The sequence below is a fragment of the Podarcis erhardii genome, assembly GCF_964252035.2.
Source record: "Podarcis erhardii genome assembly, chromosome: 12".
Lineage (NCBI taxonomy): Eukaryota > Metazoa > Chordata > Lepidosauria > Squamata > Lacertidae > Podarcis > Podarcis erhardii.
This window is the reverse complement of record NC_138513.1, coordinates 32,689,217-32,714,617: the sequence shown is the minus strand read 5'-3', so window position 1 is coordinate 32,714,617 and position 25,401 is coordinate 32,689,217. Positions and strand designations below refer to the sequence as shown.

At 40.2% G+C, this 25,401-nt stretch overlaps 1 protein-coding gene across 2 annotated transcripts in view; it reads left to right on the top strand.

Moving 5' to 3' along the window:
• Positions 1-25,401, top strand: part of ANKRD28 (ankyrin repeat domain 28) — an 88,688-nt gene that overhangs the window by 28,812 nt on the left and 34,475 nt on the right. Inside the window, exons 1-4 of one of the 2 annotated variants that reach the window (XM_081881918.1) lie at positions 1,189-2,651; positions 3,476-3,559; positions 21,515-21,593; positions 23,512-23,582. In XM_081881918.1, coding sequence (XP_081738044.1) covers positions 2,535-2,651; positions 3,476-3,559; positions 21,515-21,593; positions 23,512-23,582 — 351 coding nt within the window. In that variant the 5' untranslated portion in view covers positions 1,189-2,534. Of the gene's footprint in view, positions 1-1,188; positions 2,652-3,475; positions 3,560-21,514; positions 21,594-23,511; positions 23,583-25,401 lie in introns of those variants that run through there. The other variant, XM_081881919.1, reaches the window with a different exon arrangement.

Sequence of the window (25,401 nt, the reverse complement as noted above, 5' to 3'; positions counted from 1 at the left end):
TCCCGCCAGAGTGGTACCTATTTATCAATTTGCACTTTGACGTGCTTTCGAACTGCTACGTTGGCAGGTCAGTAACTTATTTCTCCCAATTAAGAAATCATAGGATACCAGACTTAAAACATCTAATGTCCGATTTTGAATGCATTGTTTTAACCAAGTTTCATTTAAATAAATGGGATTAATTTACCAGTATGAGGAAATGACTGAGGTGACAATGTAAACAAAAATGGTTTCTAGCTAAAATTTCAAAATCTCCGAGCTGAGGACAGCTGAGTCAGTTACTTGGAATTTTGTTTAAAAGTATTTTTCTTCTGAAATGTGAATCTTGTTTCATTGTATACTGCTGAACTTATTTTTCACCACAGAATTTGAAAATACCAGTGTTGGTTGATACCTGAAAATTTTGATACTTAACCCATAGGAATATATCTACAGTATTCATATCCAAAGCAGCTTACAAGATACTTCAGATATCTCTTGTTATGGTCATTCAGCGCATGTCCATTGAAACTCTGCTAAGTCTGTATTTTAAGATCTGAAATTGAGAACCTTAAAAATGTAAGGTTACTTAATATGAACTGAAAGTACTGTTGAGTTAAAAAAGCAACATTTCCAATACTTTGGGCATATGACCCATTTATATAATACACCCACAGATCACTGCTACAGCTCAGCAGATTCAAACCAAAGCTGTAAATTCAGATTATTGGATGACATTTTTTCTTAGTGTTTGTTAATTTCCTCACTTTTCTTAGGTGCTTGTTAGCATGCTAAATATGTCTTTTAACGGCAACCCAAATATTTCTGGTAAGCAGCTATTACTTTGTATAATGGATTGATTTTTTTAAAAGGCTTTTTAATTCCTAGTTTATAAAGACTAAAAAGTTGCATGGCCACAGAGGGTTAACTGAGACCGTTCTGAGAATATGGTAACATATGAAAGCAGTTATGGGTTGGAATTGTTTATTTTCCTACATTGTTAGTCAGCAGTGCCAGTATACGAGTTTCCTTGTGGCTTTTAGTGGAAAATGTTAAAGGCTCAACAGAAATCTTACGTTTTAACTGAATTAGTCACACAAAACTGGCATCGATATTCTGTGAGGGCTGCCCCAAAGCTGCTTTTTTCCCTCTCCCTGCTACAGGAAGTTGCATCCAGAGCAGTAGCTCAGTTATTTGGTAAGTGTAACATGTGAGCATTACTAGGCATTTCATTCTGCGGATCTATTGCTCTGTTGGAATACTGCTGCGGGTGCGATTTTTGTGTCCTGTTAATGTGTTCTGTAATGACCTTTTTAAAGCACTAGCTTTTTATACCGTTTGCGGTACCATCTGCTGCATGAAAAATCCTAACTTAATGACAAAATTTGGATAAATAGAGCATTTAACGTGAAGAACCACAGGACTTGCATAGACACAGATCTTCAAATAAAGAAGTTGGCTGAAAGATGATGCGTGGAGCCTGATTTTCTCCCCCCTCCCCCCCCTTTTTACATCGGTCTGAATGAAGGCTATAATGGAACCTCTATTCACACAGTGATCAAAAGAAGCGCTCGAGTGATGAACTACTTCTGCAGGAAAAGTCTAAAGCAATAATTCAAGTGCTTGTGTTTGTGGTGTTTTGCTAAAACGTTGTTACCGGCATTTATATCTTACGTGTTGGTTGTTGGAGCAGCTAGCTAGAGCAATGGTCTGATGATGGAAAACAAATGTTCTGCATTTTTTTTCTGACTGATGGAGAAGCGTTCTGTGTTACGGTCTGTTGGGGAATCTAGATTGAAGAAGCAGTATTATTTGAGTCTCATTGTCCTTTGTTGTCTGACTCATCACATGTAAATGTACTGCAGCTTAGCTGTACATTGCAGGCATTTTTACATGGAGAAGAAATGTCAACCTTGGAGCTTTAGTGCTGAATAACTGTTGAGTTATACGTTGCTTTTTGTGTGATGGACTTTTGATTTTAAGGCAGTAGCATTTTTAATTGCGGAATGATTATGACCTGGAACACTTGGGGCAGTCATGTATGCCTTTTTCGGTAGAAATCCTGCTACCGTTAACTGGAGGCTGACCTTGCTGGAGTGGGGAGAGCTGTGATCATCTCTGCCAGAGCAATTGTCTCTTGTTTCATTTTATACAGAATGGTGTTATGTCGTCTATAACAATGATTTTACTGTTTAGGTAGTCTTATTCTGTAGAACTTAAACAAAAGCAAATTGGCTGGTGAAAGTTCAGAATTTTTATATATACTGTTGTAATTTCTACTGTAAGAGGATATTTTAGTAATTGAGTGCTATAAAGTAATAGCAGAACTATTTTAGCAGAACTTTTTATGGAATATTTTGGAATACTTCATTAGCTGAATATGTTGTTGAATTTGACAAATAGAATATAATTTAAGTTATGCCATTTTAAATATTTCAAAACAAAGCACTAGTGTTTCTAAATTATGTTTGAGAGGAAAAGAACTTTCTGTGCTGTCTTGGCTATCCTTGGGACAAGGCTGTTACAAATCTAATTTTCTCCTTCAAACGGGTCGAATGAGTCGTGTGTGTATTGTTGTTTTGGAGGAGGTGGAAGATGATTCTCCCACGTTTATTTCCAAACTGCCTCAGGAAAGCATATCTCTACATCCTTCAGCTTCAGGACATTGCTTGGTAAGAGGTTCTTGCTAAATATGTCCTGTTTGTAATTGTGGTTCAAGGCTCCATTGACTTGCCATAAATATGAAACTGTAACTGGTATTTATTTTGCTGAAGTAGTTAATATGGTTGTGTAGATTCACTTCTGTGTCTAACGATAATCCTAATGAATGAAACAAATTCTCTAGATTGTTCCTTTTCAAACCTTAAGGAGTGCTCCAATCATTGCCTTCAAAAGTAAATTGGCAAAGAAGTGAATTTTGTAGCAAATTGTTTCTAACACAGCTCCTAAAATAATTGGTTATGTAGTCTTTCAAAAACCATATAGTATATTCTGTAGTAAAGCAAGTCCCATTCTTTAAAAATATGGAAAATAGATCATGTGATGCAGGGCTACTAGTCCAGCAACATTGTAATAGTGGAGTAGTTATTATTTATTGCTTTGGCAATAATGCTTTCACATGTTTATGGTGGTGGTTAGCACATGTAGATATTTTTAGAAATCGATGTGTTTGTCACCAGATCATTTAGATGTACTGCACTTCCTTATTTGTCTATCACATTGCATGCATGTGTCTAGTTGTTTTCTGTTTCTTTCAGAAGGCATTCTGCAAAATTAGTATGCAATAATCAGGTATTTTTTATTTTTATCTTGTATAGATAATTAGTGGAGTATGGTTGTTTATGTAGAAGAGCATTTTAAAAGAGTGCATTAGACAGATTTTTAATGAAGTATTTGTGATATGGAATGTTTTGGTACTCGTCTAAAACTGTGGTGGAATAATTACACCTGAATAGCATTAAAATTAAAATGCTTTCTCTGTTTTCTTATATTTTAGCCACCACTTGTTCAAGCTATATTTAATGGGGACCCTGATGAAGTTCGTGCACTAATTTTTAAGAAAGAAGATGTTAACTTTCAGGTAAATGCCTTATTTTTTGCTCATAGATTTTATTTTATTTTGTTGTCTTTTTCTTCTTATCTGAGACACTCCAGAAGTCTTTGTAATAAATTTATTGATTTACGAAATATAACTCACCCTAGTACTATTCTGTCAGATTTTACCTACATTTGGTGGTAAACTAATTAATCTGTTTAGTTTAAAGAAACACTTGCCTATCTTTCTTCTTAAGTTTTTAAGATATTGTAATAATAATAAGACTGCACTAAATTGCAACAAAGTTACAACTCAAATATGGTTTCTCCACCATATACCACTATCCAGCCTCTAGTTACTAATAATCCTTACCCACACCCATAATTCATGTTGGTGTTCAAGTCATCTCATTTTAGCCCTTTCATAAAACCAAGGAAAAGATGGGGGACAGAGGAATACCAAAATATTTCACTTTTTAGAGCTGGTAAACTGGATCAGGTTTCCTGCTGCCATGTTGGTTGTCCAAACTACTCATAATGTGACCTGTTCTTTGGCAGCTGGATAGACAATTGCAGGCCTTTTTTCTGTAGGTGCAAGAGGCTTTTTAATATTGCAAAATCAGTCTAATGAATTTCCCAGCAGCCAATACGTTTCATGTACAAGTGGGACCTGCAAAAAAATAAATAAATGTCGCATTGTGGAATTTATTGTTCAGCCACCCCTGACTTCTTCCTTGATAATTCATTCCATTTCCCCTTAGTTTTCTCTCTTATTTGTATTCTCTTCCCAACAACCAGTCAGCATTCCATGCCCACTGAGCATGCTCAACCTGCTCATTGGAATGTTTTGTGATCTGTTGTCCCCTGATACTTCTTTCTTGTGCATGAGTGGTGCTGGCTACATATGAACTGGCATTAGGAGAATTAAGATAATTATATATGATGATCCTGTTATTATATTCATGCATCACAATTCTTTGTATATTCACTTGGAAGTGTCACATTTAGTTCAGTGGGACTTACTCCCAAGTAAGGAAGGGTGCATAGCCTTGCAACCTTAGTCATGCAGTTATTATGATCATACTAATTATCTGATGTTATATGATTTATCGTCTGACTGCTGTTAGAAACAGGATGCCTGGCTAGATGAGCCCTCAGTGTGAGACTAATTCAGTGTTATACATGCTTACTCAGGAGAGAGACCTGTTGAATTCTGTGGGATTTTTTTGCTAGAAAAATGTGGCCTGTAATTCTAATTCCAATTTTCTGGGAGTAAGGTCCATTGAATTCAGTAGGACTTGTTCCAGAGTAGACATAGACACTAGGCTTTTAGTCTATCAACATTCCAGAGGGATATGGTTTTAAGTACTAATCGGGTATTTAGCATACAACTTATTTTTAATGCTGTTTTACAAAATATGATGGGAAAATTATGCTTTATTATGACTTTTAAAGAAGTTCTTACTGTGTATGAGGAAAATAGTTATAGGTTTACTGGCGAAATCTTGGTTCAATCTCAACCTGACTAGAATTAGGCACTGAATTTAGTGGTTGTTACTAGTGGTTTTAAAACAAATGTATTCTTTGTATACTGGGTAACTTTTGTCATGATGGGTGTTGGCTGGTGAAAATGTGTAATGAAAAATAAATGATTGAAATCAAATGTCATTGAAACAGGGCTGCTCATTAGAATTTTAAACCAATGTTTCAAATGCAAGATCTAGTGCACAGTAACTCTATTATAGTTGTGTGAGCCAGAGCACAAGATGCTTTCCAAAAGGACACAAGGATTTGGTTGTAATAAAGCCTACAGTGAGGATAGGCTCTGTCCTAGTTGTATTCTTCTTCTGCAAGTTAGGAACAAAACAGGAATTGAGTGAGTTGTGATCCAACATGTGTAATAAAATAATACATGATTAGGGTCAAACCATTCCCAATTTGTCCTCTGTTCAGTTGGTGGTACAGGCAGCCTCCTGTTTACATGTGTTCAATATGTGTGCAACTGTGTATACGCACATCATGCTGAACCCGGAAATGTCATAAAAACAGCACTAAAAAGGTGGAATGGGGTGTTTGCAGGCATTTTCAAGGGGTTTAAATTATACGTGATTTCACTGATGCGAGCAGTGCCTCAAAACGTAGTCCTTGCATAAATGGGGGGCTGCCTGTATTGTAAGTGTTTCAGATTTTCAGCATGTTAAGTAGTGTGTTATTTTGTAAAGTAAATAATGGTGAAGTGCCAATTGATGGTGGCACACATATTACAATGAATTATAATGCTTAGTTGCTGCAAACCTTCCTTGATGGTTGTAGGCTAGCGCTCGAATCCTAGAGTGTGTCCTCTAATGTGTGCACAGATCTTCTGTGGTTGGGGATCTTCATTGATCGATGCATGCTGGGGAATTTTGATAAAGTTTATCTGCTTATAGTGATAGGGCAAGCCATTTGTGGAGGAGGAGCTCTTAGAACTCCCAGGTCTAAAACAGACTTGTGGATGAGGGTTGTGATATTTTCGTTTCGGGGAAATGTTATATTCTTCACTGTTTGGGTTGTCAATGAACATAATTTAGTCTGGAGTAAGCAGGGTTTTAGTTGAAACTTTGGAAGAAAGAGAGTTCTCCCCTGCTAATTATGAATAAAACTTGACAGCATCCATGGGAATCATATTCAAGTATAATTGGTGAAGATACAGTAAAAGCACAAGCAAGTGCAGTTGCTTAACTTCATTGGCTAGGATCTGTAGAGCTTGTTCATGAATGGAATAAATCCTGACTGGGTGTGTGTTGAGTATTTTCCTTCTAGCTGCATCCTGGAAGGAAAATACAGGGTAAGGTGTAAGGTAGGAAGGGATGTCAGCTTCTGGGTGCATGTGATGTTCTTCCTAGTTCTCTAGATCCTGGTCGCTGTGCAAGAGTACCAAACATTCAGTGCTCTGCTAAGGTTGAATAATAGTTAAACAGTACAGTGGTACCTCGCAAGACGAATGCATTGTAAGATGAAAAACTCGCAAAACGAAAGAGTTGAATTTCGTTTTTTGAGTTGCTTCGCAAGACGGATTTCCCTATGGGCTTGCTTCACAAGACGAAAATGTCTTGCAAGTTTGTTTCCTTTGTCTTGCAAGTTTGTTTCCTTTTTCTTAAAACCGTGCATTCACTTCAAGGAGCAACTCATAGCACGCGGTGTGGTAGCCTTTTTTGAGGTTTTTGAAGACTTTGGTGATTTTTGAAGCTTTTCCATAGTCTGTGCTTCGCAAGACGAAAAAATCGCAAGACGAAAAAACTCGTGGAATGAATTAATTTCGTCTTGCGAGGCACCACTGTAGTCTGTTAAAGTTGTTTCCTGCCTTTGGCCTAAATTTACTCATTGTTGTCCACTCATCAGCCACTGATGGAGTTTCTGGGGAGGTAAAAATTTGTTCTAAATTTTTACCGTGTTTAAGCTTGAGGCCATGCTATTTTGCATTTTGTTGGAGTCACCATGCATGCTCTATAGTTATAGAAACAAAGCGGGATGGAACCGTGTGCAAAGGCCCTCCATTGTGCACTGGTAGTTCACTAGCACAGAAGAGACATTTCTAAAAATAGACACTGACCAACATAATGTTTCTAGACAAACATGATTTTTCATTTCCTTTTTATGTAAAGATGCCAACAAACTGATTAGTCATTTCCTCCCATTTAGTAATGTAAGTTTGCACTTACTTAGAAGTGTTAAAATAAAAAATAAAAAATTGTCCAGTAGCACCTTAGAGACCAACTAAGTTTGTTCTGAGTAGAAGCATGCACGTGAAAGCCTATACCCAGAACAAACTTAGTTGGTCTCTAAGGTGCTACTGGACAATTTTTTTAAAAAAATCACTTTGTGTCAGACCAACACGGGTACCTACCTGAATTTAGAAGAGTTAGAAACAGAGCAATGAAAGCTAGGAGCTAATGTAATTCCTTGTTCATAAAACGCACCTAGAACAATGGGAGTTTTGAACGCTGTTTGCATAGTGGAATAGTGCATAGTGTGTTTGCATAGTGTGAATAGTGGAATATTTTTCTACAGGCAGAGAGAATCCTCCCCAATTTCCAGGAAGGGATAGTTCACACATGGTGCTAGGCCATGATTTAACTTTATGTGGAGAAAACTTGTGAATCCAAGAGACTCCTGCACTCTCCCTTCCTGGACTGCCAGGACAAGGAATTCTGCTGATATTACTTTCTGTCTCAATGAATCTCAGCTTGTTTATTTACATTTGTATCTCACCCCAATCCTGGGGTAACAAACATCAAATGCTATACAGTACAGTTTAAAATAAAATAATTTTTGACATATTTTAAAACATTGTAAAGCCATTTAAAACATTTATAATATCTAAAACAACAACCATATACCCTCAAAGTTATTAATTTCACATTTACCATGGCTAATATCTGTCACTCATCAAATACCTGGGTAAATATAAATGTTTTAACATGTGCCCTGAAAGTCAGTGAGGGATATAGGTGCACCTTACCAGGAAGGCCATTCCACAAGCAGGGAGCCATCACTGAGAAGACCCAGGATCCTTGCAATAAGATGAATCTTCACATTCATGAAAGTGCAGCACTTACAATATTTTGAATTACAGTGGTACCTCTGGTTACAAACACTCCTGGTTATGAACACTTTAGGTTACAAGCTCCGCTAACCCAGAAGTAGCTGCTTCTGGTTGCAAACTTTGCCCCAGGATGTGAATGGAAATCACGTGCCGGAGGCGCACGCACAGCAGGAGGCCCCATTAGCAAAACGCGCCTCAGGATAAGAACGGTTTCAGCTTCAGAACGGACCTCCGGAACGAATTAACTTCGTAGCCAGAGGTACCACTGTAACTATCATTGCAACATTACTTGGGCATGTCTAAATTAATGGTAAACTAGATTGTGGAATAGTACTGATCTGACGCATGTGTAATTTTCATCTGATCTCCCAACCTTGCAGAGAGTGCAGATATTGTAGTTTTGCTGGAAATTGTTTTGGAATGGAAATGAACATGCTTACCTACTTTTGTGCTACAGAAACAAATAAAGCATATATTAAAATCCCTCAGTTCCATTGTTAGACACACATTCATTTCTTCTGATCGTCCGGCTGTGAGGCATGAAGGCCTGCTCCCTGCGAGGCCCTTTTCACCTGGCCTAGGTGGCGGGACCCAGATTCACCCAGCCCTACTTTGTTAAATATGTATTCTGTAGTTGAGCTCCTTTGTAATATTTTATTTTGAAATCTTTATGATAATAGTTTAGTTTACTGTTATGTTACTTTGACAGTATGCTCTATATTTGACTTTCTTCAGATTGTTTTATTTATGTTTTATTGATTTAATATGCTGTAAACCACTTTGAGATTTTTCTTAAAAATATAAAGCGGTATAGAAATTTTAAAAAAATAAAAAAAGTAAAAATTTGTTGGTCTTATCCTTGATATATTTCTGCAACCTCAGCTACAGTAGTTTTTAAAATGACAAATATATCACAATAAAATCTGATCCCGCTATATTTGTATTTGGAACTACTTTCACCTTACAGATATAATCGTTTTTTAAATGACCAACTAAGTAATATAGAGAGGGATGCGGCTGGCGTTGTGGTCTAAACCACAAAGCCTAGGGTCTGCCAATTAGAAGGTCGGTGGTTCGAATCCCCGTGACAGGGTGAGATCCCGTTGCTCGGTCCCTGCTCCTGCGAACATAGCAGTTCGAAAGCATGTCAAGTGCAAATAGCGGGAAGGTAAACAGCGTTTCTGTGCGCTGCTCTAGTTTTGCCAGCAGCGGCTTAGACATGCTGGCCACATGACCTGGAAAAACTGTCTGCGGACAAATATTGGCCCCCTCAGCCTGTAAAGCGAGATGAGTACCGCAACCCCAGAGCCGTTTGCAACTGGACTTAACAGTCAGGGGTCCCTTTACCTTTTAAGTAATAAAGAAGCTGAAAACTAGAGCCAGGATTCAAGAACTTTAGGCTATGTGATGGGGCTGATCCCTATGTTTTTTTAGTTTCATGCTCTTTAACTCCTGGTCTATGACCTTGCATCCATGGTAAAATGGAGTTTTCAAAGAAGAATCCAGTTGTTTTTAGGTAGAAGACATGATTTGAAATATGAAAGTACTTTAAGGAGGAGAGAATGAAGACCTCTGTGTATGTCATATCCCTGTAAAAGTGTAGATGTTGCCACTCTTGTACTTGTGAAAGCTATAGCCTTTGACAGTACATACTTTTCTTTCTTTCTTTTTTTACTTTTAAGAAAGGCACAGAAATATATGCCAGAGAGCCAATTATAGCTTTCCCCTGGTGTGCTTCTGTAGTGTACATGAGTTGTTTCGGGGGTTTTAGGGTTTTCTTTTTAGTTGGCATGCATCAGCTTGTATGCAACCAAATAGAAATGAATTAAATAAGGAAATCTAGCAAAACACCAAGCAGAAATTAATTAACTTCAAAAGTAGATACTGCTTTGGTCTCTCTGTTTTTTGAGGCATTAATTATTTAAAAGATTAGTGGATAATTTTCTTTTGCAACTGGAACCACACACAAGCAAAGATGTCATAAAAAAGAAAAATGCCTTGTTAAATTGTATTCTCTTCCTAGATAATATTTCAATTAGTAGCTTTCACAGATGTCAATTTTCACTGATCACAAGGTGCTGCTTCTGGTAACATTGCTTCTGTGTGTCTTGCTGAGTTTGTGAAACATCATCTTCACTATAAGCAGCCATGTTTGAATGTGGTATATACATTTTTAAGTTATACAGAACATTTCTCTTAGCCAGGGTGCATGATGTTGGTGTGTTGCTGGAAGTACAAAGGGAAGCTATATGCCTGTAAAAATTCAGTGATAAAAACTGCCCCCTGCTCCTCCTATAGCTGCTTGCCCCAGCCTGGACATGCAACACTGTCAGCTTGTGTCAGTGGCAGCAGCAAGACAAGTTCTGCAAAGCAGCTGTATTGGCTCGAAGCCTTAGCCTGGGGCGATCAGCTTCCATTGCAAAGAGGCTTGAAACCGAATTTTCTGGGTAGGACTCATGAAAGCCAACCTGATTGCAAGTAACAGAACATCCCTTTGGAGAGTCACTTGTGGGCAGCATCATCCCTTGTCAGCTGTTGGAAATGTGGATTGCTAGCTTGTGGTCCTGGGTAGGAGGCAGGGTCCAGGGAGTATCTGTGATACTACTCAGAGTAGGAGACTGAGTGGAGGTGGAGGATATTGCTGTGATTTCTCTTAGGGGAGAGATGGATAATGTATGGGATTGACCAGGTGAGAGCTTGTTGGTTACAGCATTAAAGATCAGGAGATGGTTTGACTGGAAGGGTAATTTCCAGGGACTTCATTTATTGAATATTTTTGACTGCTGTAAGCACAGGTACTTTAATGATCTTTTTTTATCTAGTTCTTATTGCAGTGTTTTCTTAGTTAATGCCATGCTGCTGCCTACTGCTTGTAATTAGATCTTTTATTGCCGCCAAAGTGGGGAGTATGTTGGTGGGGTATCCGTATGCCCAAGTAGTCATGATTTCAGAGCTGGGAGAAATGAATGGTTCTGGGGTAAGAGTGATCATGAGCAATGGAAGATACGATGTGTGAAGGGAATAGCTTCTGGCAGGACTCCCCTTTTCGGTTTTCCTTTAGCCCTTACCTTAGCTCCCTGGTTATTCTATCACTAAGCCTTCCAGCTGTATGGTGCCGTCATCTAGTCCCAGATCAATTCATATAGTGATTTGATTGTGGATTACAAAGCAGTCTTAAATGTGTATTACCAAGAATTAGGTGGAGGAGCTGGGTGGAGTAGATCTGACCCAGCTGTGCCCATCTAGGCAACAGTTTGGGGTCAGTTTACTTGAAGCATTGCCTAATTTTATTTATTTAGCAAAAATTATATACTGCTTGCTTGTAATATAGAGAACGTCTAAGTGGTTCACAAAAATAGAAAGTAAAACATTAAAATTACTGATTAAAAATGAGTTATAAAACATTCAAAAGATGACTAAAATCAACATGAGCTAAAACAGAAAAATACATGCAACTTCTACATGTCTAGATAGGCTTGCCTAAGCCAAAATGTTATAAGCAGGCTTATGAAGGTGCCTGCCTGATGTCAGTGGGCAAGGAATTCCAGAGTATATGCTGCCAGACGAAAAGATTGATTTCTTACAAGTTTGGAATGAGTATTGTGTGGCACCTGTAACAGATTATGGGATTAGACAGATAAACTGATCCCAAGCAGTTAAGAGTTTTATATATTTATAGTATCACCTTGAACCTGGTCCGGTAGCGAATAGACAGCCACTGCAGATCTCTGAGAAAAGGTGTTTCATGCAGGCAGCTTCTCACTCCTGTCAGCAACTGTGCTGCAGCATTCTGCAATGACTGCAGCTTCCCAATCAAGTGCAAAGGAAGCCCTGCATAGAGTGCACTGAAGTAATTCAGTCCTGAAGTCACCAGTGTCTGAAGTGCTGTGTCAAGTTTTCCTGGCCCAAGATCAGCCATAGCTGTCATACTGGTCGCTGCTGATAAAAGTTACTTCTAGCTACTGAGGCTACATCCGGAAAAACTCCCAGACTGCTTACCTGGAGGAAGCACAAATGCTCTCCATAGCAGACAGTTGATCAATTTCTCAGACACAGGAGCCAGTCGCTCACTGTACCTTCGTTTTGCCAGGATTCCAGCTCAGCTTATTTTCCCTCATCCATTCCACCACTGTATGCAGGCACTGGTCCAGGGACCTCATGACCTCTCCTGACTCAGTTGTTATGTGGAATGTCAGCAGTGTACTGATGTTAATGTGCCCCCAAACTCCTAATGATTGCTCCCAGTGGTTTCATGTAGATATTAAATAGCATTGGAGGTAGAATAGTGCACTGCGGCATCTCAGCGGTTTGGGAAGCACTCTCCTAGTGCTGTCCTCTGGACTTTGTCCTGTAGGTAGAATGGGAATCATTGTGACACAATGCCCTCAGTTCTCATTCTCATAGAGCTAGTACAAGAGGATACCATGGCCAATAGCATTGAAAGCTGGGGAGGGGCTGAGAAGCAGGAGCAATGTCACACTCCCTGGGACCCATTCTATGTAATGGTCATCCACCAGGGTGACTAAGGCCAGGTCAGTTCCATGGCCAGGCCTAAACATAGTTTGGAACAGGGTTAAATAATATGTGGCTTCCAAGAATGCTTGCAGCTGCCCCACCACGACTCTCTCCACTACTTTGCCCAAGAAGGAGTATTTGCGAGCGGTTGATAGTTATTTCAGTCCAAAGGGTACATGGCTGGTTTCTTTAGGTGTGGCCACGCCATCACATCTTTCAAGACAGCAGGTACCACAGTCACCTTGCCTCATATGTGTCTATCTGACCACTTTGATCTTCAGAACTTGTACGTTCACAAGTGCCACATGATGTTCATTGCACATTTGTGAGAAGTCTTTTAAAGTGGCAGCACCAGGGCTTTTGGAGCTCCCTGCTTGTTAACATTTGGCAGCAGCCTTTCTTACAATGTTTTGATCATCAACAAGCCTACCCACACATAGTATTTAGTTACCTGTATTAGTTTAAAATGTTTTACTGATTTTGGTTGTTTTAAATATAATTGGTTTGCATATAGTTGTTTAAACCAGTTTTGTAGATTTTAGCTGGGTTTTTAATCTACAATTTTACTATGCTCAACACTTTTTAATCAGGTAGTTTATACATTTTTCTATGTAATAACCAATGTAGCATCACCACCAATAATTTATTACTTGTACCTGCCCATCTGACTACCGTATTTTTTTCGTGTATAAGACAATATTTTTTCCTTAGAAATAATAGGCAAAATTTTTGGGTTGTCTTATACACGGATAACAGATGGGGGATGGGCTATTGGTGGCAGCAGCCAGCAGGAGATTGGCAGCGGTGATTGGGCATGTGATTGGTTGCTACGGCAAGACCTGCTGATGATTGGCTGTGAATGTTGATTTACAGCAGCGGCAAGGCATGCGTGTGGCAAGTGAGCAGGTGGGCTTTGGTCGGCAAGCGTGCAGACTATTGGTGGCCACGATGTTATGTGCAATTTGCAGTGGCAGGCAGGCTATAGAGTGATTGGCAGCGTTGACCCCCCCCCCAGAAAAGCTCAATAACTCTGGGCAATTCCCCCCCCCCAAGTTTTTTGTTGCAGTCCCAAAAAATAGTGGTTGTCTTATACATGGAGGCGTGTTATACACGGAAAAATACGGTAATTTACCCTCGTCACTCTGGGCAGCTTTCAACAGAATATAGCAGAACACAGCAAAACACAATATAGCGGAACACAGCCGTCCCACCAGATGTCAAAGAGAAAAAACAACTACCAGACTTTTAGAAGACATCTGAAGGCACCCCTGTTTAGGGAAGCTTTTAATGTTTAATAGACTATTGTATTTTGTTGGAAGCCACCCTGAGTGGCTGGGGAAACCCAGCCAGAGGGTTGGGGTATAAATAATAAATTATTATTATTATTATTATTATTATTATTATTATTATTATTATTAAACATCAGACATTAAAAGGCTGGTATGTCACTGTGGTCCATAAAGCTTCAATCTCCCTCACTAGGAGACATCTGAGTGCCTTTTCCAACACCTTGGAACACTGTAGGTGCTGATACAGAACAGGTTCTGTATGTTTCTAAGAGATTTGTTGATGACACTAATATCAAGTGTGTAATCTACCCAAACCTTGGCAATAACTATTTTTAGGTCCATCAGGATTTTACTTGATCTTAATGTGAACTCTTTATTAGCAGTACAGCTTGAATAACACTTATATTTTATTGTCTCAGAGTTTCAATGTGCTAAGTAGAAAGAACTGGAACTGAAAGTATAAAGGGACTATGCAACAGTTTTTCCAGCTACAAAAAAGTGCAGCACCACTTTGCCAAATGAGATGCCAAGAGAAAACACACACACACACACACCTTCTGTTTGCTGTGATTCTAATATTTAAGGTCTTAATTAGGCACCTCTTTTGTAATGCATGAAAAGACAGCCCTTGTTCTCTGAATTTTGTGTGCAGGGGCCTGTTTTGGTTTATTTTATTTTATTGCTTAGTTGCATAACATGTTCAGTTTTGAGCTCAGTGTGTTCCAGAAGATTCAGAATTGTGGAAGCTAGCACTTCTAGCATATTGTTAAAGCATGTTGAATTCAAACTGTAACGAAAGAGATTAATAAATTTTGAAAACTTCCTATATTTGGGTGAAAGTTACTTGGACCTGTACAGTTTAGGTCTACAACAGTGATGGGGAACCTATGACAAATGGACTTAATTATGCCTGGTCTGGGTCCTAATTTGGCCCATAAAGCTTTCCCCCACAGGTCATGCCTACCTGTCATTATAATGTGATGTCAGGTGTAGGGGAGGTACAGACATGTCCACAAAGGAGCTTGGCGAGTGGGACTTGTTTGATTCATCTTGAAGCAGAGAGGGGAAAGCTCCAATTTAAGAAGCAAGTTTCATTGATTGGCACTGAGAGCACTCCTTCAAAGGAGCTTGCTCCATTCAGTCAAAGGGAGGCAGCACCTTTGAAGGGTACACATTCAAGGGAGTTCACTCTGATCAGCTGATGAGTGTTTGCAGTAACCCCCTTAGAACTTTGGCAGGTGTCTTTCCACATAGGTTAACTTGTGTAAAAAAAAATTAAAATATCAGCATAAAAGTAATATTGTTGTAATCATTCAAGTCTAATGGTGCTTTCAAAATATAGCAAATAACTAGTTGCACCCAAACATGTTCCTTGGAGGTTGAGTTGATGCTTCTTTATTAAAAAATGTGGGTATTTGTATGGGGGAAGCAGTGGGAAAATGGATCTTCCTTATGCAACAATAGCGAATCTCGTTGCATCTTAAAGAGTGGCAGATTTAATATTACAGTGGTACCTCGGGTTACACACACTAAAGGTTACAGACTCTGCTAACCCAGAAATAGTACCTCTGGTTAAGAACTTTGCTTCAGAATGAGAACAGAAATCGTGCAGTGGCGACGCGGCAGCAGCGGGAGGCCCCATTAACAAAGTGGTGCTTCAGGTTAAGAACAGTTTCAGGTTAAGAACCGGAACAAATTAAGTACGTAACCAGAGGTACCACTGTATTTAAGGTTCAACAAAATTCTGTTTTGTTTTTGCTGCAGTTGTGGAGAAAATAACTCGCGAGGTAGTAGTATTGAATGGAAAAAAGAAACCAGACATTTTCTGCGCTAGTTTGTGGCCATTTATTACACGTTACAGTGGTGCCTCGCAAGACGAAATTAATTCGTTCCGCAAGTTTTTTCGTCTTGCGAGTTTTTTGTCTTGCGAAGCACGGTTTCCCATAGGAATGCATTGAAAATCAATCAATGCGTTCCTATGGAAACCGCCTTCAGACCAGGTCCGGGGACAATCTGTCCCCCGACCTCTTCTGTCCCGGGGTTTTTTAAAATGCTGGCGGGCGGCAGCGAAGGGATCTCATTTTAAGATCGCCCCGGACAGCGGACTTCTCCGCTGTCCCGGGCCGATTTTAAAGCCCGCGGGAAGGCTGGCGGGGGGCGAAAGTCTTTGCTCCCCCCTGCCTGCCTTCAAAAGCCGTCCGGGATAGCGGGAAGCGCTTCCCTGCTATCCCGGACCGCTTTTAAAATGCTGGCGGTGGGGAGCAAAGCCTTTCGCCCCCCCGCCGGCCTTCCTGGACCTCTTCTGAAGGCCGGAGAGGGGGGGAAAGGCTTTGCTCCCCACCGCCAGCATTTAAAAGAGGTCCCCGGAGATTTCCCTATGGACTTTCTTCTTGCGAAGCAAGCCCATAGGGAAATTCGTCTTGCGAAGCGCCTCGAAAAACGGAAAACCCTTTCGTCTTGCGGGTTTTCCGTCTTGCGAGGCATTCGTCTTGCGGGGCACCACTGTAATAGGTCTGCAATGCAGAACACCTGTGTTGGCTGCATCAGTACAAACCCGGGTTTCCTGATTCGTTTCCCTTTATTAAAACTATGTTTGTGTGTGTCCTATCTCCTTTGGGTGACAGAGGCTATGATGATATGATATGTAAGAACCTTGTTGAAGGAATGACAAAAATAGATAGTAAACAAACATAAATGGAAGATCATACAACAGAATAGGAATAAGAATACTTGCCTGGCTTGCTGTGTTTGTGTCCAGTATTTTAAGAGTGATAAAGTGAAATATCATTTAAAGTAGTGTTTTAAAACAATGTTGTTAGAAGATATTTAATATGCTGTGAAACTCCTAGATCCACGATAAGATAGTAAAAGTTAGCGAGGATAGTACTGCATTCTGCAGGGAGGTGGGACCAATTCGGATGGTCCGTCCCCGCCACTTAATGGATCCAAATGGTTTCCAGAGAGTGGTAGGGGATGCCTTATCCCATGTTGATGGCCTTTCAGCTGATTCCCTGGTGGCCCGCTGGAATGCGGAGTTAACCAGGGCTATCGACTGTCTGGCTCCGAAGCGCCCTCTCCGATTGCATGGAGCCCAGACAGCTCCGTGGTTTTCTTCGGAGCTGAGGGCGATGAAACAATCGCTGAGACGGCTAGAGCGTCGGTGGCAAAAAACTCACTCCGAATCTGACCGGACACAGGTTAGAGCTCAACGTCGAGCCTACCAAGTGGCGATAGCGACGGCGAAGAAGACTTTCTTCACCGCCTCTATTGCATCTGCAGAAAATAGTAGCAGGAGACTTTTTCAGGTGGTTCGTAATTTAACGGAAGCACCTTTACCACCGGGGCTTTGTAAAGACCCCAAGATCTCCTGCAACGATTTTGCAAAGTTTTTTGCAGATAAAATCACTCATATTCGGAAGGAGCTAGACACCACCGTGGGAGCAGGGCTGGGGCGGGAGAGTGCTAGAGCTCTGTCTGGTCAAGTTGCATGGAATCGATTTCAATCCATTACCCCCGAGGATGTGGACAGGCTGCTTGGACGCGTGAAACCAACCACCTGTCTCCTGGATCCTTGCCCATCCTGGCTAATAAAAGCAAGCCGGGAAGGGCTGGGCGATGGGCTCTGTGGGGTGGTGAATGCTTCCCTCTGTGAGGGAGCATTCCCAGATCCGCTGAAAGAGGCGGTCATCAAACCGCTTCTTAAAAAACCATCTTTAGACCCGGCCAGTATGGCCAACTATCGCCCAGTCTCAAATCTTCCATTCTTGGGCAAGGTGATTGAGCGCGTGGTTGCTGAACAACTCCAGGCACGCCTGGAGGATGCGGACCATTTGGATCCCTTCCAATCGGGATTCAGGCCTCATCATGGGACTGAAACTGCCTTGGTCGCGCTGGTTGATGATCTCCGGCAAGCTAGGGACAAAGGTGAGAGTTGTTTCCTAGTTCTGCTGGATCCCTCAGCGGCCTTTGATACAATCGACCATAACATCCTTCTGGACCGTCTAGAGGGGCTGGGAGCTGGGGGCACTGTTATACAGTGGTTTCGCTCCTTCCTCCTGGGCCGTGTTCAGAAAGTGGTGGTGGGGGATGAGTGTTCAGACCCCTGGGCCCTCACTTGTGGGGTGCCTCAGGGTTCCGTCCTCTCCCCCATGCTTTTTAACATCTATATGAAGCCGCTGGGAGAGATCATCAGGGGGTTTGGACTGGGTGTCCATCAATATGCAGATGATACCCAGCTCTACCTCTCTTTCAAATCAGAACCAGTGAAGGCGGTGAAGGTCCTGTGTGAGTGCCTGGAGGCGGTTGGAGGATGGATGGCGGCTAATGGATTGAAGTTGAATCCTGACAAGACAGGAGTACTGTTTTTGGGGGACAGGGGGCGGGCTGGTGTGGAGGACTCCCTGGTCCTGAATGGGGTAACTGTGCCCCTGAAGGACCAGGTGCGCAGCCTGGGAGTCATTTTGGACTCACAGCTGTCCATGGAGGCGCAGGTCAATTCTGTATCCAGGGCAGCTGTCTACCAACTCCACCTGGTACGCAGGCTGAGACCCTACCTGCCCGCGGACTGTCTCGCCAGAGTGGTGCATGCTCTAGTTATCTCCCGCTTGGACTACTGCAATGCGCTCTACGTGGGGCTACCTTTGAAGGTGACTCGGAAACTACAACTAATCCAGAATGCGGCAGCTAGACTGGTGACTGGGGGCAGCCGCCGAGACCACATAACACCTACATTGAAAGACCTACATTGGCTCCCAGTACGTTTCCGAGCACAATTCAAAGTGCTGGTGTTGACCTTTAAAGCCCTAAACGGCCCCGGCCCAGTATACCTGAAGGAGCGTCTCCACCCCCATCGTTCTGCCCGGACGCTGAGGTCCAGCGCCGAGGGCCTTCTGGCGGTTCCCTCATTACGAGAAGCAAAGCTACAGGGAACCAGGCAGAGGGCCTTCTCGGTAGTGGCACCCGCCTTGTGGAACGCCCTCCCATCAGATGTCAAAGCGATAAATAACTACCTGACATTCAGAAGACATCTTAAGGCAGCCCTGTTCAGGGAAGTTTTTAATCTGTGATATTTTAGTGTATTTCTGGTTTTTATGGAAGCCGCCCAGAGTGGCTGGGGAAACCCAGCCAGATGGGCGGGGTACAAATAATAAATTATTATTATTATTATTATTATTATTATTATTATTATTATTATTCTGTCAGGCTGCAGCAGAAGGCAATTTGGGGAAACAAGGTCACTCCATCTGTTCTGTTGAGAGACTAGCAAGACCTTTCTCCTTTAAGTTTTCATTTCATCTGGTTGCTAGACTTGTAGTGTAGACCTAGTGCCTGAGTGTAGCTTGCCCCCTGCTTCCCGCCCCCTCCATATTTCTTTTATTTCATGTCTTTTGAAGAGTGTAAGCCTGAAGGCAGGGACTCTTATTAGTGATTTTTTAAAGCCGGGCTTGGAGCATTTTCACTGATGCTAATAATAACATTTGTCTGGATTAGTAAACAATGACATTCTTAGAAGGAAACTAGGAATTTACAAAGCATCATTCAATATGGTATCAAGGCCTCTAGCACGTAGCCTTGGATTTTCTGGTTTCTCATTTGCACTTTGTGAAGTAAATTGACTTATATTGAAAGATGCATGCATACAGAATTCAGGAAACAACACATAGAATTGTTGTGACGCTTCTTTTCATTCATGTCTGCCTTCCATTTTCTGGTTTGTGAAAACTGAAACCATTTTCCCCAGTCCTCCATACTACAGTTTAGAACATCAGGAGAAAGCTTAACTTCCTTCTCTCTCACTTTTCCTGATTTCCTCACACCACAGTTTGTTCTAATATCCAAATCAGCAAAGTGGTTTAAGTAATATTACCGTAATTGGGAAGGAACATTCAAAGAGCAGTTTGCATATTTGGAAGTAACAGCACATTACAGTTTAAGGCAGTGATGTGACGTGTATCATTTTCTATAACTATATTCCTATATGGACTATTTTCCCGTTTTAGGAATGTATTTTCAGAAAATTAATTAGGCTCAATCCTGTATTCACCTTCCTAAGATTAAGCGCAATTGAATTCAGTGAGACTTACTTTGAGTAGACATATATAATGAATGGACAAAATACAAGTCAAATTCAGCAACTGGAATGCATACAATATTGGTGAAAACTAGACTAAATCCTAATTTTTCAATGATGTGACAGTCCTTAGGGAGTACATATGCACCCACAGCTCTTCTAGCATGCTAAAATGAGTAAAATGAAGTATTAATAGTTCTTCATTTTTTCCCTTAAAAGTTAAATAATGGTATGTTATTGAGTGGACATAACTTAATATATTTACAAGTATTCCAGTAAAAATAAATTTTGGGGCTTGTTTCAATATATAGCATTTGAATTGCACTAAGGCTGCTGTTCTACACCCTAACATGGGAGAAAGTTCCATTCAATTCAGTAGTGTTTACTTCTGAGTAGATATAGGGTTGTACTATAAGTGAAACTTTTTTAAAAATTCAAACAAATATTTATTTTGCTCTTTAAATTAATTTGCTTGTAACTGGTAGCATTGCTCCATCCTCTCATGGAGGGTTTTCCAATTCTATTGGTAAGCATTAACTGGAAATCCATACTGATGGATTATAAAAGGGAGATTGGAGTATTTTGCTTGGCTGCTAATCTACATTAAGTGTTCTTGATTATGGAATGGACATTTGTACTCATCACCTAAGATGTTTAACACTGCTATGGTGTTAACTGTGTTTCTTAAAAATATAAAATACAGTACTTCAAAAAGAGCTTTACACCAGTGATTACCAATCACCAGTGATTACCAATGTGACCACTGGGCACATGTTGAATTTTGAGTGAGTGCTGCTGATGCTACCCACAAAATACTTGCCATGAGGGGTGGGATAACACAAAACAGCTGCCATGGGGAGTATCATATAACAAGATTAGATAGCCACTCCCAACAACTTTATGATTACAATGGGAAGTCAGCTAGGACCTCCGGCTCAGGATCATGGAGATCACACCATTATACAATATTGATTTCACATGCACACTTTGATGCCGTTGCTATTGCTAATTGCTAATTGCTATTGCTAATAGCAATAGGGAACATTTCTCAGTATCGGGAAAATATACAAGGTGGCTGCAACACACACACACACACACACACACACACACACACACACACACATTTTAAAGAAATTGGTTTGAAGATACCTGCACATTTTGGCCCATAACTACATTTCTAGGAGGGCTAAATCCTTTTTTTAAAATGAAAACTCAGAATCCAGGACACCTGCCCATGGGCACCAGCTGAAGCCTTTGTGGACACCAGGGACTCGGCTACATTGGTAAAGAAAAAACGCTTTACAGTATATGTGTTGTTTATGCATTCTAACACTGTAACACTCCACGCTGTGGAGTTCTGTTTTTGCTTACCCAATTTTTCATACAAAGTTTGCAATGTGTTTAACTGAAACGCTTCTTTGATGTGCGTAGATCCAGCCCAGGTTGCTGACTGCTGCTTTACACCATTATTTTTAATTAATTTGTAGGGAATGCTTCTACCACTTGTTATTATTTATTAAATCTTTCCTCCTCTTACAACAGGATAATGAAAAGCGGACCCCTTTACATGCTGCTGCCTATCTGGGAGATGCAGAAATTATTGAGCTACTTATTTTATCTGGTATGGTGCTTTTCTTGGTTATGGACAAGATGTGTGACTGGAACAATAATTTTACAAGTTCTGCAAATGTGATAAGAGATATGAACAATCCGTTTATTGAATTTAACCTTTCAGGTGTTTAACGTACACACAAAACTAAAGTTTTGGTCATCCATTTTTGTTTTGTTGTGAATAACAGTAGAATTATTAAAAGTATTGCATAGGTAGCCAACTATTTAAATACTGCTTCTATATTAAAAAAAATAGTGTAGCTACAAAGTTTCCAGTTTTGTTTTATTTAAATCATTCCTTTTGTAGCTAATTTTACATATGAACTAAAAAGAAGATATACTATTATGGAAAACAGATTGTTTCTCTGTTGCTAATATTTTTTAGGAAGGCTTAGGCCATGCCTATTTGTGAACATTTGTTGAAATTGAAATTTGAAATTACATGAACATCAGTCATGGAGGCAACTTTCAGTATTTTCTGTTATTGCATAAATGAAAGCTTGCTAAACATCAGTTCAGTTGAAGGGAACTGAGGTAATGCTGGCATAATTGAGCAATATGTGCCAGGGAAGTTTACTCCTGTCTTCGATGTTTCACTGATAAGTAGGCTGTTTAGGAGAGGGGTTATAGCTCAGTGGTAGAGCACATGTGTTGAATGTAGATGTCAGGTTGACTATCTAGAGTTTTAAGTTAAAGGAATCAGATAGCTGCTAGGCAACACCTCTCCATCTGAGACCTGGAAGAGTTCTTGCCAGTCAGAATAGACAGTACTGGGCTAGATTGACAAATAATCTGATATGGCTAGATTGACAAATAATCTGATATGGCAGCTTCCTGTTTTCCTTTTTTTTAAAAAGTGTTTCCCTTTTTTTCTGTTCCACTTCATCTGGTGCAAATCATTATTATATTCAAGTTTGAGTAGTATGATAATGTGGAAAAGGATGGTGCCTTTCTTGAAACAAATACCCAAGGAAACAGTTTTGCTCCTTTTTTCTTCTCAGGCTACGTCAAGTATAGTTTCTTTAAATACCATTTCATCTCTAAATGTTAGCGTAAGATTAATGCATGCATCCGTTCTAGTGTTATGCAGGCAGTCCATTAAGTAGTTCCCAGAGGTTTTTCTGATAATGTAATTTATACTCTGGGACACTGAGTACTATTTTCATTTTAATGTTGTAAATGCTGAAATTAGTATGTGTATATTTCTGTTAAAGATTAGACTTGATGGGAATTGACATTGATGCTGCTACTAGTCTCTCCTTCATAGGCACAGAATGTGTTAATGTGGGAGAAGGTGAAGCCAAACATCTTACTATTCTTCCTCTAAAATTCCTGTCGTCTAGTTTGCTTACAGTGTAATGCTATGCATGTTTACTTAGAGGCAAGTCCTATTTTGTACAGTGGGGCTTATTTCCAGATATACATACATAGAATTGCATCTTTAATCTTTGATTTTTGTTTGATAGTATTGCTTTGGGACTCCAAGTGCTGCATTCCTGAGTATTTAATGAACAGGCATGAAATACTGTCAATTAGCTGGGTATATACAGTATGTTGTTTTAATATAGAGCTAATCCTCCATCATCAAAGAAAAACAACTGGATTAAAGGGAATAATTTTCCCATCTAGTCAGGGAAACTGAATAAGTAGGGATAACAAGCATACTGGCTTATTTACTGCTTTATGTTACTACTTTCAGTACGGAACAATTCAGGAAACTGGCTGATGGACAAATTAAAATTCTGGTCATTGTCAGGGAGAAACATAAAAACTGCAATATGCAAAAACATTTTATTTACACTCAATCTGTATTTACTCTGCAGGAATATTTTAATGTTATGTTTCTTAATCTTTAATGGTCATTTAGATATTTGAATTTGTATCAAATAATATTCCTTTTTGTATTCTCCCCCCCCCCCCATTTGCAGGAGCTAGAGTTAATGCCAAAGACAGCAAATGGTTGACTCCTTTACACAGAGCTGTTGCATCATGTAGTGAGGTATGGGTTTGCTTTAAAACTCTTCAGTACATTTTATTGCAAAAGAATCCTGCAGACAGTGACACTGTCAGTACTAGACTTTGAGGCAGAAATATAAGGACCCATAAACTCTGCCACCCCAGCACCACTTTTTGTTCTCTTTTTCTCCTGCAGGTTTTAAAAAGCACTTTTATAGGGCAGCTTAATGCAAAGCACTATTCAGCTCTAGTTGCCTGTTGTCTTCATTTTCATTGCTTCCCAGACCCATGTGAGGACTGGAGGAATTCAGTGGAAATAGAGTTGCTGGTTGCTGTGGTTGTAGCAACCAGGTAGTGCTTTGCTTCCCAACATACCCAGGTGCTCCTGTTGCTCTTTGCCACCCAAACTTTTACACAATTTTTGCAAGCCGTTATTTGATCAAGTTCAGTTGAAAACTGTTCTGTTCTGAAATGGGGAAAAATTCAGAACTGAAATGAAACAAGCTTGAGGCTCTTCAGTGTTGCCGATGCTTCTCAGCTTTCCCTCTAACTCTGGTGCTTGCCTAGAGCTCCTTGTTCCCTCCTCAAGCCATCTTGTCTGCCCATCAGTGCACATGTACCTTTACATTTGACTGTTGTCTTTGTTTCCCCTCCCATCCTACTTGCCATGTCACCAGCTGAAGGCAGCATATCAGTGCTCAGAGCTAGCCTCCCAGAGGATTAATAGCATAGTTGGTGGCAGGCAGGAGAGAAGCTGCTTGTAGTCAAAATCTGCTGGAACAGGAACATGGATTCTTCTCAGAGCTTGGCCGAGGGAACAATCCATATGCACATCATGTCTTTATTCCAGAGCTTTTTTCTTGCTTAAAGGTGGAAAGAGAGGTTGCAGGGAACCTACAAAGGCTCCCTGAGGACCTGTGACAAACATTCATAAAATGACTATGATTCTTACGGACATAAGAATCCAATGTTGGTACTTTCAATGGATTTTTTTTTTTGCCAAGCTTTTCCAGCTAGATGAAAAAAACTTTTCAAAAGGCCTCTGTACTAGATGTTTGTATGCATCTTTATTAAACCCATATGTAGTTGGTTTTTTGAATTGTTTTTATTGTATGACTGTAAATCGCCTTGGGGATTCATAAATTAATAAAATAATATTGTGCCAATTTTTGCACTAAAGGTTTTTGCTCTGCACCTTTGTGCTGGGACATCATTGCAGTCAAATGCCTCTTAAACTGTTTTTGCCAAGGTCACACAAAAGAACATAATGCAAAATACATACATAATGCCTTCTGTTTTGATTTTTTTTAAAAAAATATTCTTTATTATTATTTCTAAGAGGAAAAGTTCTGAAGCTAAAACATTCCTGGGAAACTCATGGTCTGAACTGGATGTGTTTCCTCTGAATATCAGATAAAGTTTGATCAGTTTAGGCTCTCCTTGGTGTTATGTTGGTTTCAGATGACACTTAGGACTGCTGACCCAGGTTTCATTGTATGAAATAATAAGAGGAGTGTGTCTAGGTACAACGAGCCCTTCCTTCCACCCTGCATAACCAAAATTCATAGTGCAATCCTTTACATATCCACTCAGTAAATCCCACTGATTTACCTGCAGTTGGGCAGATATAGTATTCCAACCTCAGTCCCACACAGGTACTGCCTTGATGATCAGTGAACCAGCCAAGGTTCTCATAGGGAAATGTACATGGTTGCAGATGCTCATTTTATATTTTATTATTTTTATTATAAACACATATTATCAGGGGTTCCAAGCTGGCTATTATTTTTGTGTTTTATGGTTTTAACTACCTTGACCATTTAAAAATTTATGTGGAAAGCTGGGCTACACATTTTGTAATT